This window comes from Idiotropiscis lumnitzeri, chromosome 11, assembly GCF_059441095.1.
Source record: "Idiotropiscis lumnitzeri isolate Australia: NSW breed Sydney's pygmy pipehorse chromosome 11, RoL_Ilum_1.0, whole genome shotgun sequence".
NCBI classification, from domain to species: Eukaryota; Metazoa; Chordata; class Actinopteri; order Syngnathiformes; family Syngnathidae; genus Idiotropiscis; species Idiotropiscis lumnitzeri.
This window is the reverse complement of record NC_142401.1, coordinates 5,491,238-5,504,482: the sequence shown is the minus strand read 5'-3', so window position 1 is coordinate 5,504,482 and position 13,245 is coordinate 5,491,238. Positions and strand designations below refer to the sequence as shown.

General features: G+C 46.6%; 1 protein-coding gene across 1 annotated transcript in view; it reads left to right on the top strand.

Moving 5' to 3' along the window:
- The window catches only part of stab1 (stabilin 1), a 31,881-nt gene that overhangs the window by 12,667 nt on the left and 5,969 nt on the right, over positions 1 to 13,245 (top strand). The window contains exons 28-56 of the mRNA XM_088309615.1: positions 19 to 152; positions 297 to 408; positions 562 to 741; positions 876 to 980; positions 1,050 to 1,184; positions 1,276 to 1,404; positions 2,234 to 2,287; positions 2,756 to 2,869; positions 3,238 to 3,433; positions 3,876 to 3,971; positions 4,068 to 4,113; positions 4,430 to 4,509; positions 4,955 to 5,080; positions 5,240 to 5,313; positions 5,708 to 5,779; positions 5,915 to 6,034; positions 6,133 to 6,180; positions 6,260 to 6,340; positions 6,858 to 7,004; positions 7,713 to 7,841; positions 8,592 to 8,651; positions 8,733 to 8,909; positions 8,984 to 9,073; positions 9,271 to 9,417; positions 9,720 to 9,776; positions 9,857 to 10,034; positions 10,287 to 10,436; positions 11,440 to 11,544; positions 11,718 to 11,834. Of these exons, the coding sequence (XP_088165741.1) occupies positions 19 to 152; positions 297 to 408; positions 562 to 741; positions 876 to 980; positions 1,050 to 1,184; positions 1,276 to 1,404; positions 2,234 to 2,287; positions 2,756 to 2,869; positions 3,238 to 3,433; positions 3,876 to 3,971; positions 4,068 to 4,113; positions 4,430 to 4,509; positions 4,955 to 5,080; positions 5,240 to 5,313; positions 5,708 to 5,779; positions 5,915 to 6,034; positions 6,133 to 6,180; positions 6,260 to 6,340; positions 6,858 to 7,004; positions 7,713 to 7,841; positions 8,592 to 8,651; positions 8,733 to 8,909; positions 8,984 to 9,073; positions 9,271 to 9,417; positions 9,720 to 9,776; positions 9,857 to 10,034; positions 10,287 to 10,436; positions 11,440 to 11,544; positions 11,718 to 11,834 (3,259 nt within the window). The remainder of the gene's footprint in view (positions 1 to 18; positions 153 to 296; positions 409 to 561; positions 742 to 875; positions 981 to 1,049; positions 1,185 to 1,275; positions 1,405 to 2,233; positions 2,288 to 2,755; positions 2,870 to 3,237; positions 3,434 to 3,875; positions 3,972 to 4,067; positions 4,114 to 4,429; positions 4,510 to 4,954; positions 5,081 to 5,239; positions 5,314 to 5,707; positions 5,780 to 5,914; positions 6,035 to 6,132; positions 6,181 to 6,259; positions 6,341 to 6,857; positions 7,005 to 7,712; positions 7,842 to 8,591; positions 8,652 to 8,732; positions 8,910 to 8,983; positions 9,074 to 9,270; positions 9,418 to 9,719; positions 9,777 to 9,856; positions 10,035 to 10,286; positions 10,437 to 11,439; positions 11,545 to 11,717; positions 11,835 to 13,245) is intronic.

Sequence of the window (13,245 nt, the reverse complement as noted above, 5' to 3'; positions counted from 1 at the left end):
CTGCTTGTGCGCTAACAGAGGTACCCTCGCGCCACGGAGGACCTGAGCGGTAACCTGACCGTGCTGGTCCCGGCCAGAACGGTCCTGCGGAACATGAGTGATGACGATGTCACATTCTGGAACACAAGACACCACCTCCCCCAGATCCTGAGGTGGGTCAGCACATGCACACACACAAATAAAGTCAACTTTAAACTCACACAACTGTGCGCACACACGCTTCTAAAAATACGCACACACATCCACACGTACATAAACACAGATTGCTAACTTCCTGTGTGACTTCCTGCTTCCAGGGCTCACTTCCTGCGGGGCATTTACGCCATCGAAGATATGGCAGGCATGATTGGCCGCAAGCTGCCCTCCATGCACGAGCCAACCCAGTGGGAGATCACGAACAGCAGCAAGGTAGCCTGCCGGCCATCATTATTGTTATTATGAAGGTCAGAACGGTGGATGAGTGGTTGGCATGTGTGCCCCACAGTTTAAGGTTTATGTCTGGAATGTTGAATCCGCCTATCCCGTTGTGGCATATTCGAGTCTGGTGTGGTATCGATGCAGGGAATTCTGATTGGCGGCGCCGCCGTCATCACCCGGAACCAGCCGGCCATCAATGGCTACTTCCACATCATCGACAAGGTTTTGTTGCCGTCCCGTTCGGACCTCCCGCCCGAGCCTCCCACCCTGACGGCCTTCCTCGAGTCATCGCCAAAATTCAGTCTGTTCCGTCAATATGCTGTGGTGGGTGACGCATTGTCCATGCATGACTGTGTGTACGTGTATGATGTGCGTAGGTTCTGTTTTGTACAAAGTATGTGTGTGTGATTTGTACATGGGTGGGCGTTTGTGGACTTGGCGTACTTTCTCGCCATCAGACGTACAACCTGTCAGAGGAAGTCAAGCAGACAGAGTTCACCCTTCTGCTGCCCACCGACGACGCCATCCGCCAGCACCTGAGCGACAGCAACTCCACCCGGCTGGTAGTTCGCCTGCCACGCCCGTGACAAGTTACACCAATTCTGTAGGTACTCACACGCTACCATCCGCAGGACGCAGACGTGTTCAAGTATCACGTGATCCAACGCCAGCTGCTCTTCCCTGAACGCCTGTATGACGGTTTGCTCAAGAGCACCCTGCTGGGCAACGACTACCAGGTCCAGTTCCACCTGGACTCCAACAACCGGGTACCAAAAAAAAATTGATCATATTTTTCAAACTATCTGAGTGGACTTTCCTGTTGTTCTGACTCTGCTGGCCTCTTTCGCTGTACTTAAGTCGATGGTGAACGACGTGCCACTGGACGGCACCTTCACCGAGACGCAGTACGGCATCATCATGGTCCTTCCTCGTGTCCTCACAGTGCGCCGCAACAGATGCAGCCAGGAGATCATGGTGCAAGTCAACGTAAGCGTTAGTGAGCAAACACGTGTTCTGGAGCACAGGTGTCAAACTCAAGGCCCGGGGGCCAGATCTGGCCCACGACCTCATTTTATGTGGCCCGTGAAGGACAAATCATGTGCGTCAACTTTCTGTTTCTAGCACATTTTCTTCACTTTTAACAAAATTGAGATATGCGATATTGTCATTTATTTGTAACCAATCCTCCCCTCTTTTAAAATGAATTGAAAAATTGCTCAACTAACTATTACTGGCTTCTGATTTCAAAACTTGCTTTCCATCATTTTTTTTGTGTGTACGTGAAAATGTAAGGTGATCATACACTTATATGGTTTCACAGTCATAACGGCCCTCTGCGGGAAACCATAACTACAATGTGGCCCGTCCACAAAAATGAGTTTGACACCCCTGTTCTAGTGTCAGCTTCAATCAGGGATGGGCCACTTCAATGTGGGTTGGGGTGCAATTTTTCATCAGTGCTTCTGGTAGGCCACGTAGGACCACACACTTCTAAAAGAGATGAATGACAAAAATGTTGTTATAAATGTATACAAAATGTGCGCCTACGTGCAAAATTCATGCTAATATATTTCATTATTTATAACACATTTTTCAATATGAGAGCCACTATCCTAACACAAGCACAAAGGCTTTGAAGCAAACAACAAAAAAAATTTAATATAAATTAAAAAAAAAAATTTCCCAGTTGCAAAAGCGTTTCTTGCATAAAATTTCCCATTCAAGGATGGCACAATACTGCGGAACAAGAAACCAACATTAAGTGCAATAACTCATTGTCACAGCGCTTTCTCTCTGTGTGGCTGCTTTGCATTAGGGTCGCTGTACCGCCTGTGACGGACCGCCCCGCTGCCAAAACAGATACCAGCCGGTGAGTCTGTCCATTTTATGGAGCAGAATCAGAAAAGAAAAAAAAAAATCATGATCAGTTTTTACTGGCCAGGTATGTAAAAACACACAAGGAATTTGTCTCACTAGAATTGCAGTAAGAAGTGACAATAGCAAAAAGAATATTTAGGACGTGACTTGTAAGTACAACAATGACAGCTGTGCGGAAAGTCATTAATCTTTATTGACGACCTATCGAGGTGAATGTGAAATCAGTTGATTCAAAATAAATGAGTCACTGTCACATAAAAGTAAAATACAGGACAAGCTCGACTACTACCTTTACCACCTAAAGGTAAAAACTGCGAACGTTCACTCAATGTGAGGGTCAATGAAAATTCAACAATGATGAAACTAACTATTATCCTCCTTGACTTTATCCATTTTTTGTGATGTAATAACTCAGTGTCTGTCTGCGGCAATGTCTCCGTGTGTCTTTGCTCTACCTCAGATCGTAATGCAGTTCCCGGAGAACATGAAGCCCAACTGTCGATACAGAAAGCGCGTGGGATCCCGCAGGAAGTCCGTGCTGGGCTGCGTGATTAAATGTCTGCAGATTGCCAAGGTAGCCGGCCGTTGTTAATGCTAGCAGCTAGCATGCTAAATCTCTGAATTGTACCATAATGTTATGTCCGGAGAATTTGGTGCCTTGTGTGATGACGCACATGCTAACATGCTATCGGAAGGTAAGCTAAGAACAAGGCAGCTTGATAACAATTTTGCATCATGCCCTAGCGTTCGGTCCTATTTCACGTGAGAATGCTAACATGGCAACACATAACCACTGAGAAAACTCTCCAAGGATTGTGCATTGTGACCTGAAGTCGGCCGTCACTTCAAATGATCAAATTGATCGAATGCTATCGTGTTAGCATTCGATGGCTAACGCTTTGACGTCAAGGCCTGCGCTTGTGACTCTGAATCCTCCCGCAGCATCAGTCGTGTTGCCCTGGTTACTACGGTCCCGAGTGCTTCAAATGCCCCGGAGACGTGGGCAGTTGGTGCTCCAATCACGGCCAGTGTCAGGACGGTCTCCCTGGCAACGGGGAGTGCCGCTGCTACGAGGGTTTCCATGGCACCGCCTGCGAGGACTGCGAGCCGGGACGTTATGGCGTCAACTGCACTTCCAGTGAGAAACACAAACTCACACACATGCACGCGCACCCCGACACACAAAAAGAGAGAGTCGCACACACGTGCACGCATTTTCGTCCATGCACACACAAGCACGTAAACAAAGACACGTGCTCTTACATGTACTTGACAAAAACACACTTGCATGCATACTCATACAAACGCACGCCCTTTAAACTTTTAACCGTCACGTAAGTGTAAAAATAAGTGACGCAATGCCACAAAGTGAAATGAAGGGAAACTACGTGCACATGCATGCATGTTTCTGTGTCTTGTCTTTGTGTCACGTGCGCGTGAGTATGCACGTGTGTTGTCTTGGAATGTGTGTCTGTACACTCAAGTTTTTGCTTGTGCTGGGCGCATGTTTGAGCGTGTCTGTTACACACGGTGTGGTTGTGTGTGATTTGAGCACATGCTTGCGTGTGTTTGTGTCCCAGAGTGTGCGTGTGACCACGGGAAGTGTGACGACGGCTTGTCAGGAAGCGGCAGGTGTGAGTGTCACAAAGGCTGGAAGGGAACCTCGTGCTCCATCGGTAAGAAATGCGCACGCACACACACACACACGCACCTACTCAATATGTGTAAGCGTCCATCATCCGTTTGTGCTTGTGTGTGTGTGTGTGTGGCAGAGATCAAGAATGACGCCTGCGGAGGAATGTGTGACGAGAACGCCAAGTAGGTTCTATTGATGCGTGCGCGTGTGTGTGCGTGTGTTTGCCGCCATTTTGCCTCTGATATTTCCGGTCAGTAAACTCTCATTTGTCTGGCATCAGAGTTTTTATGGAAAAACAAAACAAGCAAGCGATTTCTGCTAGCTGGTTAAAGTCGTAAGTTGGACACGTGTCCTACGGCTTTACAAATCCATCAATAAGTCTGATTGATTTTAAAAAGGAATGACACGGTGGTTAAGTGGTCCCACTTCTGAGGTCAGGGGTTGAAATGTGGCCGTGTGATGGTTGGACAAATTTCCGAACGCTTCCCGTCATTGCAGCTGCTTCACGGGGCCGCAGGGAAGCGCCGCCGCCTGCGTGTGCGTCGCCGGCTACAAAGGCAACGGCACCTACTGCAAAGGTAACACACTCTTCTTTGACTTCTTCAATTTCTACGACATCAACTTGTGCTTCTTGCACTTTTACTATTTTTCTTCATACTGCTACTTCATTTGTTGACTTCTACTACTTCTTTCTTCAACTTTTACTTCTTGTTGTACTTGCTCTGCTTTTTTCTAGTTTTGCTTCTACCTTTGTCGGCCTTTTACTTCTTCTACTAATTTTATTGAGCCTTCCACTTCTTTTATTCATTCTTCTATTTTTTACTTCTTTTTGACTTCTATCTTCTACTTGTCATTTTACACATTTTATTCATACTACTTTTACCACTTCCTCTACTTCTGCTACTTTTTTTTCAAATATTTGTACTTTCGTTGCTTTTTTTGCTTCTACTACTCCTTGGACAATTTCTCCTCCTCCTACCAGTACTTCTTGTCCTTCTACTGATGAGCATGCGTGTCCCGCAGAGGTGGAGCTGTGTAGCCTGTCGAACGGCGGCTGCTCGTCATTCGCCACCTGTGCCAAAGTGTCGGCGGGAGTGCGTACCTGTACCTGCAACACGGGCTACACGGGCGACGGCGTGGTCTGCCTGGGTATGTGATGCCGTTGTTGTACATACACATGTTCACCACTCCCAAAATAAAAAAATCAGGATATTGGGCTTTGCGTGACATTTTTCAGACGGACCTCAAAGGCACACTTAACCTTTCCAGGTCCACTTCATTTGACCTTACGTAACCTTTTTTTTCCAGAGGTGGACGGCTGCCTGGTCAACAACGGAGGCTGCCACAAGTCGGCCGACTGCATCAGAACGGGGCCCAACACCGTAAGACCGCTACAAATTTTGATGATGTCATGTCTTGGTGGTGCTCGTTTGCCAATCAATGAATCGGCCAATCATAGGCTGACTGCACGTTTGAGATTTTCATCATCTTTCGCTTTGTGAGTTTAAATTTGGGATCGAAGCACGCCTGCTTTAAAGGGATACTTCACTCATTTTCATTTCATTTGCAGGCGACAGCAATGAATATCTGAGCACAAACGTCATTACGTATAGCTAGATAACATAACACCCGCAAGCATATTCTTTGTCCTCTGTAGAGAGCAACTAACCTCCCTTTCATATTGAGAAGCAGAGGTTGAGATTCCAGTACTGGTGGATGTTGACTTAAAAAACGTTGGTCAGCCTGACTTGATTGATTGCATTTTGGCTTCCCCAGGTGGCGTGCAGGTGTCAGGCGGGCTTCAAAGGGAGTGGCAGGTTCTGTTTCCCCAGCAACCCTTGTCGAACCGTACGTCTGCCGTCACGCGTCACTTCACGTTCACGCGAGCGCCACACTTGAAAACGCTGTGTGTCTTGTGGGTTGTGTTTGTGGACAATTTTCTTTTCCTTGTTTGTCTGTATATTATTGTTTCTGTGCGTGCAGAACAATGGCGGCTGTAGCCGATATGCCCACTGTGAGTATTTGGGGATGGGCCAGAGGAACTGCTCCTGCCTCCGGGACCACGTGGGTGACGGCATCGATTGCCACGGCAGCACCAACGCTGTGAGTCACATGTTAGCCCCCCCCCTCAAAACCCAAACCCGGCTTCCATCATAACATTTTTATTTCTTTTTGTTGTTGTTGTTCTTGTCATCACACAGGAAGTGTTCCGAAACCCAGAGAACGCATTGTTCCGTTACATGCTCTCTGTGAGTTGAATACGAAAAAATAAATGCACTGCTTCGTCACACAAGCTCACCAACTTTTTTTTTTTTTTTTTTACTCCAGAAATCAGATGGTAGGGGTCTTTACGGCGACGGGCCGTTCACCCTCTTCGTCCCCGTCGACAACGAAGACACGTATTCCACTGTGTGTAATAACAGCGGCCATCTTTACTCTGTCCTTTCTCATGGTTCTCTCCAAGTTCCCCAGTCGTCTGGGGCTGAGAGAAGATTAATGTATCGGAAATCAGATATTTATTGTAATGCATATTCATTTATATTGGTTATATCTGATTAAAAAATAAATACACAAGAAGAGGGCCTCGAACAAATAATCGCACTTTAAATTGCACTCGCAATATTAAGGCAAAAAAAAAAAAAGGCAATTACATTATTTTTCAAAATTGTTCAGCCCTATTTAATGCCCAGATTGCAAAATTTTGTGTGTGTGTGTGGGGGGGGGGTGTTTTCCTGCGTTTTTGTGTCATTTTTTTGTCTGCCTGTTTATAATTTTTTGTGTGCGTTGTGTTTCCTGAATGTGTGTGTGTGTGTGTGTGTGCATGTTCATTTGATGTGTGTGTGTGCTTTTTCTGTTTGTGTTTTGTGTGTTTGTTGGGTGTGCATGTCTGTGTGTACGCATGCGTTTGCACCCCTTTTGCACGCAGGTTAATGAGTGGAAGCTGTTCGGCCGCCTGAATGATCTGGTGCGGTACCACGTCATTGCTTGCGAAAAGTTGACTTTGAACGACCTCCAAAGCACCCAGCAAGCCATCTCCACGGCCGGATACACGCTGAAATTCAGTCTACAGCAGGTTTCTGTCCTTCAATCACACACAAGGAAGCACACATAAACATACACACGTGCACAGTCTTTTAAAGTGACTCAGTCTGGCCAGATCGTTGGCTGGAAGGATGCAGAAAGTCTTGGACGCCAGGTCGGAAGTAACTTCAGACAGACAAGCTGAGTGCAGCTGTTTGTATTCGTGTCAGATATGAACGGATTATCCTGTGTTTGAGGCTCTTGCTATGTTCACAGAAAAAAAGTGAATGTAGCCGCTTCATTTGCAATGCACCGAGTGGGAAAAAAAAGTATGCACAGTTCACCAGATCGGCCAACTTCTTTGCCGCTGGTTGCCATCCGCACAGAATGCCGCGTGATGTCGTTTCTTCAAGTTCAAAATGGACCGAGTTGAGAGGCCCCGAAATGCTCATCGATCATTATGACCCGATTGTTAACTCGTGGGAATCTTCTGCGTATGTCTGCAGTTCGCCATAATTGAGGCGCATTCAAACCGGGAGCGCTCGGCACCATTTTTAGCTTTTAACCGGAATGACCACTTTGAGAAACGATTCAGAGAAAAACAGACACCGAACCCACCAGCACGCACGCCAAAAACAAATTCACACATTCTTTTCACTGTGCCACTTCGCATAGGAGGAAGCCGCATGCCGCTGATTTCAAACCGGCGTTAGTGAGCATCCAACTAATGGCGTTTACATATTGTGTGTATGTGCGTCAGGGCTCGGTGTGGATCAACAACGCCTCTCGGATCGTCAAGAGCGACTACAGCACATTCAACGGCGTCATTCACCACCTCAGCAGCATGCTCACTCCCTACCAGCTAAGCAGCAAACAGCGCATCGGCAAGGTGGCGCTACTCACCGCAGCCCCGCCGAGCATTCACTCCAATGTTAGGCGGTTTCTCCTAGAGGGAGCGTAACAGAAAATAATTGAGAAGCACTGAACTAGTACACAATTTAACCTTGCTGGCACACTACGGCGTTCTGCGACGTGTGCTTACCGTGACGATGAAAAACATGATAGTAGATCTATTTACTAGTGTGTGTGTGTGTGTGTGTGTTTCTTAATATGTGTGTGGTTATGTGTATAGTGAGGACAAAGAGCATACTAGTACATGAACAAATCCAACAAAAGCTCGTTACTCTTTGTTCTCACTCGTAGTAACCTACAAATTTGGCATGCTAGTAGGACAAATGTGTGTAACTAAAATAGTGCACTAGATGACAACGACTTGCTACTAGCACTACTGGTGCCATTGTGAAATTCTACTAGATAACATCGTGCTCTACTAGTGCACAGTTTTGCATCACTAGTAACATGGACAAGAAGTTGTCTTACTGGCCACTCAAAGTATGCTAAAATGTCAGAGAAATTGATCAACTAGTTTGTGAAATGTTTGACTTGTGAAGACAAAAAGTATACTAGTACATGGACCTGAGGATAAAAATCAAATAAATGCTCAATCGGCTTTCGATACCGACACCAACTGACTACTAAAGGAAGAAGCCTTACCTCTTTCTGTCTTTCTATTTTTACGCTTTTGTTTTTTCTTTTTTCTTTCTTTTTGTTTTCCTTCCTTTCGTTCCTTCCATTCCAGATGAACTTCACTGCGGCTGCTCAATTTTACGGCTACGTCAGTTTCTACCAGTTAGTCGAGGTAAACCTGTGAGGACATCATCCTGTCATATCAGCTCTACGCCACGACACTGACGTGTTTTTTTTTTTTTTGTGAGTGCAGCGTGCCGGCCTGATTGCGGAGCTGCAGTCGCCCATCCACCGTCCGTTCACGATGTTCTGGCCCAGCGACCGGGCCCTGAAGGCGCTGCCCCCCGAAAGACAGCGTTGGCTCTCCAGTCCTGACCATCAGGAGGAGCTGGCCGCCACCATCAAGGCTCACATCATACGCAACACCAGGGTAACGCGGGTCAACTGCGCACCACTAAAATGGCCGCCTGGGCGCCTTAACTCATTTGTGCGTGCGTGTTTTAGGTTCTGGGTGTTAGTCAGCCGAATAAATACTCGTCCTTTCGCACCATGCACGGATCAACAATCAAGTGTAGCTGTGACAAAACTGCGGTGGTGAGACCACTCAAACACACACGCACACACACACCGTGTTGCTATGGTAACAATTGTTTTCTGGCACTGCCATGGTGATGGTATTTTGCATGAGGAGCCTTCTTGTGGCAATCTGCCCTCACTATGTTAGCAGCCTTAATTAGCAAAACTGAAATTTGGCCAAATGCCTCAATTTTGGTGCGTTTGTGCTGATGCAGGGTGACATATTGATCAACGAAAATGCCGCCAAGGTGGTGGAGCGCTACCTGAGCTTCGACGAGGGCGTCGCCTTCGGCATCGACCAGCTCTTGGAGCCCCCCGGCTTGGGGGCGCACTGCGACAGCATCGAGAACAGAACCACCTTTGTTAGTACCGCAAACACATCAGCGTCATCTTGACTTCAAATCCCACAGGCGGCAAAAGTGCTCACGTTGCGTACGTAAAGGCGAGTCTGCAGTGTCTGAGCTGCTTGGAAGATCTCAACGAGCGATAATCGTCTGTAGCGAGTAAAGACAGAGTCATCCAATGCCGTACTCGAGTACACATAACTGAGAAATCGTGTTTAGCTCATAAAGTATTTGCGCTTCGGTTCTTCTCACCTGCGTCTGAATTCTGATCAATATTGTGTTAGTGGAATATGAATTATGAGTTGTGTGTGTCCATCCAGGGCCGCTGTGGTCGCTGTCTCTTCCCTCTACCCTGCCCCACCGGACACCAGGACACGGTACGATACCCCCCCACCCATCACCTTTGTTGAAACCGCCGACGCCCAAAATGGAGGACGTGAAGCGTGTCGCGTTTCAGGGACGCGTGGAGAGCTGCTTGAGAAGTCGCACCAAATACTCGCTGGGCTACATGCGCTGGTCCGCCGACCTGGACAACCCCCTCAACCCGCTCAGGAGCTTCGGCTGCAAGCGAGTGTGCCGCTTCCCCAGCTGGATCCAGAAGTGCTGCAAAAACCACTACAGCAGAGACTGTCAGGGTGAGCCAGAACTGAACATACTGAGCAGTGCTGCCCAAGTTTTCACTCAGGTATTCGTTTGAATGTCACTGGTGAGCTGCCACCATTTCAAGTGCCGCTAACTAGCAAATCAAGTTAAGATCTTCTCGTTGCCTTTTTTTTTTTTTTTGCTTTCTAGCAAAAACCCGAGTGTTTTTCTTTTTGTACCCAATGCAAGTCAGTACGCTCTGTTGGTGTGATAGAGAGTCTCTGTCTGTCTGTCTGTCTGTGCAGTGTGTCCAGGCGGCGTGGAGTCACCGTGCAGCGGCCATGGCGAGTGTAGCGACGGCTTCCGAGGGACAGGAAAGTGCAGTTGTCCCGCCGGCTTCCAAGGCTCAGCATGCGAGATGTGCACGCCGGGATATTACGGCGCCAACTGCACAGGTTTGATGTTCATGCAACACGCTGTGCATTTCCACAACACCAGTGAGGAACATTGAAACGTTAGTTGTTTTTTTTTTGTTTTTTTTATTGGGGGGGAGTGGATGTAGGTGTCGGGGATTGGATTCAATGTCGTTTTTATTTATTTGTATTTTGAATGGTTTTGTTTTATTTTATTTATTTACATTTTTCCAGGTTAATTTATTGGGGATTTTTAAAAAAATAAAAAACTATTTCTATAAAAAATATTGTTGCTTTAGCACTACTTGTTTTATTTTATTAAAATAAAACATTTAGTCCCAGGATAATTTATGGGAGCCCCTACAATTTGATCATTTCAATAACTCTGCTAGATATATGCTGCCCCCTGTTGGTTTGGAGTATTGATAGCATCGTGCGTAGCGCAGTGTAGGATTAGTGTTCATTTTTTTCCACTGGATTGCTAGTGTGAATTGATTAGTTGAGTACAAACTATGTGAAATGCCATCCTTGGCTCAGCTCGTCTTCGCTCCTAAGAAAGGCATGACGACGTCCACCGAGGAAACAAAATTAACTGATCGGTGGTTTCCACCGTAGTCGCTGGAAGTCAACTAGCCTCATGCGGCCTCCCGCCCTGCTCGGATAATGAACATAAAAACAAGCGCTGCCCTCGTGCGTTGGCTACAGTAGGCTGTTGCCGTGGCAACGCCGCACGCACCTGCGCCGACGTGGGAAGACGCCAGCTGTCCTGTCTCGTCTTGTTTATTCGCCGTCTCGTCTTACCTTGCCGCCGCAACGCAATAGCGCTCATGTACAATAAACGGTGGTGCAACTCGACACAAGTCCGGCACAATGCCAGACTATACGATGCGATTGCATCACAAACGTTAAACATGAAGTTGAGTTGATTTGCTAACATTTAGTAATGTGTGTGTGTCTGTGTAAATGTGTGTGTAATTTGTGTTATATATGAATTTTTGAGCTTGTTTGCGGGTGGTTTCATGTGCTTGTGTGCGTCCGGTACCAGCATGCCAGTGCGGCAACCAGGGAACGTGTGACGAAGGCGTGGACGGATCGGGCCAGTGCGTGTGTCGGTCAGGCTGGAAGGGTGACCGCTGCCAGATCGATTTGGGTGAGTGACGCTTGTGTGTGCCACCAGATGGTGCTCTGATTCACCCTTTCCTCCATTTCATATTTAATACAGAGCAATCATTTAATTGTCAATGTTGGTGGCCAGAGGAAAATGCGTAGACGTAGGCTGTTACAGTACGAAATGCGTGTGTGTTTGTCTTTGTGCGTGCGTAGGTTCCATCCCTGAGGAGTGCCGTCTGTGTCACGCTCAGGCCGATTGTTTGCCAGAGTTGGGCTGCCAGTGCAAACCTGGTTTTCAGGGCAACGGCACTTTCTGTGCTCCCGAGCCACGTGAGTGTCAACCTTACACCCCCACCCCATTCAATTGTTTTCTTCACAGCGGCATGGCGGATGCATGTTCACCTCATAGTTCTTTATTCGGAAGTTTAAATTCTGGCGCAAGACGGTCTTCCACGCTTACCGTTGGGAAAACGGACTTGATGAAAATTTTTAAACAGTTTGACCAATAGAAACATCCACAGCAGTGAATGAGTTAATTCATCAAATAATATCTCTTCAGGTATTAATAATAAATGAATCATATCTTTGTGTATTGAGTATCTACGTACATCATGTAATTTATGATCAGAGGTTTTGGACAGGTGTGGTCCTGATTTGGCTGCCGTGTGGCTACATAGCTATCTGGGCTTTTTTCCAAATCTTTATCCCATGATGCACATGTTTGATCTTTGCTAGTTTCTTTGTGAAAGGCACAAATGGTCATTAAAAAGAGAAAAAAATGTAATAACTGCTCTGATTGGGGTGGGTGGAATCCCATCCCATCGCATCCCATCGCCATCCCGGGTGCAGATGATGCTCCACTTTTTCTGCTTCATTTCACGGCACCATCAACGAGGGCGGCGGGGGGTTGTGGGGGAGGAGACCGAATGAACGCCTGACTTATGATCAGCCCACTTTAATAGCCTCTATTTGCGCCAGTGACGTAGTTGTCGTCGTGCCGCGAAGCTGCAGAGGCGCTGATGAGTTGCTCCAGCGCCAGGCCAATCAATCAATCAATCAATCAATCAATCAATCAATCAATCAGACATCTCCGTAAGTTTAAAGAACATTCAGATGTAACGAAAATAATTCTCTTAGAAATAAACGGAAGATTCTCCCTAGAAACAAGTGACAAAGCAAATGTGATGCAACCTTGTCTTTTATATTTAATACAAAATAGCGATTGCGTTTCAAGCTTAATTCTGAGTGTTTCAAATGTTTCTCAAAATCCTGTTTTTGGACTGATGGCTGTTTCTGCCACCTCTCCATGTCCTTTCCCTGAAATTTGTGCCAGCTAACTTGCCAGAGAAACGGCCCAGTTGGCAATTTTGTAATTCAACTTGATGCGTCCTAAGACAGTGGTTGCCTAGCAACAAGAGAGCATGCAAACACGAGAAAAATCACCAATCTGAGACCAATATTTCATATTTAACACAGAGTAGGCGTTGCATTTCAATTTGAGGCTGTTGGTGGTGGTTTCGTTGTTTGGCTCGATGGGAACAAAGACAGACGCTGCCAAGCAAAAAGTCTCAATGCAACCATGACAAAATGCGGTATTTTATTTTAAATGCCGAGTAGGGATTGCGTTTGGGTATTGCTGTTGCTGCCGCACCTCGCCGATCTTTGTCTGTCATGTTTTGCTGCATAGTTGCAAAGGAAATTGAAATCATGTTCGTATTTAAACTCCGTTTTTGGATTGATC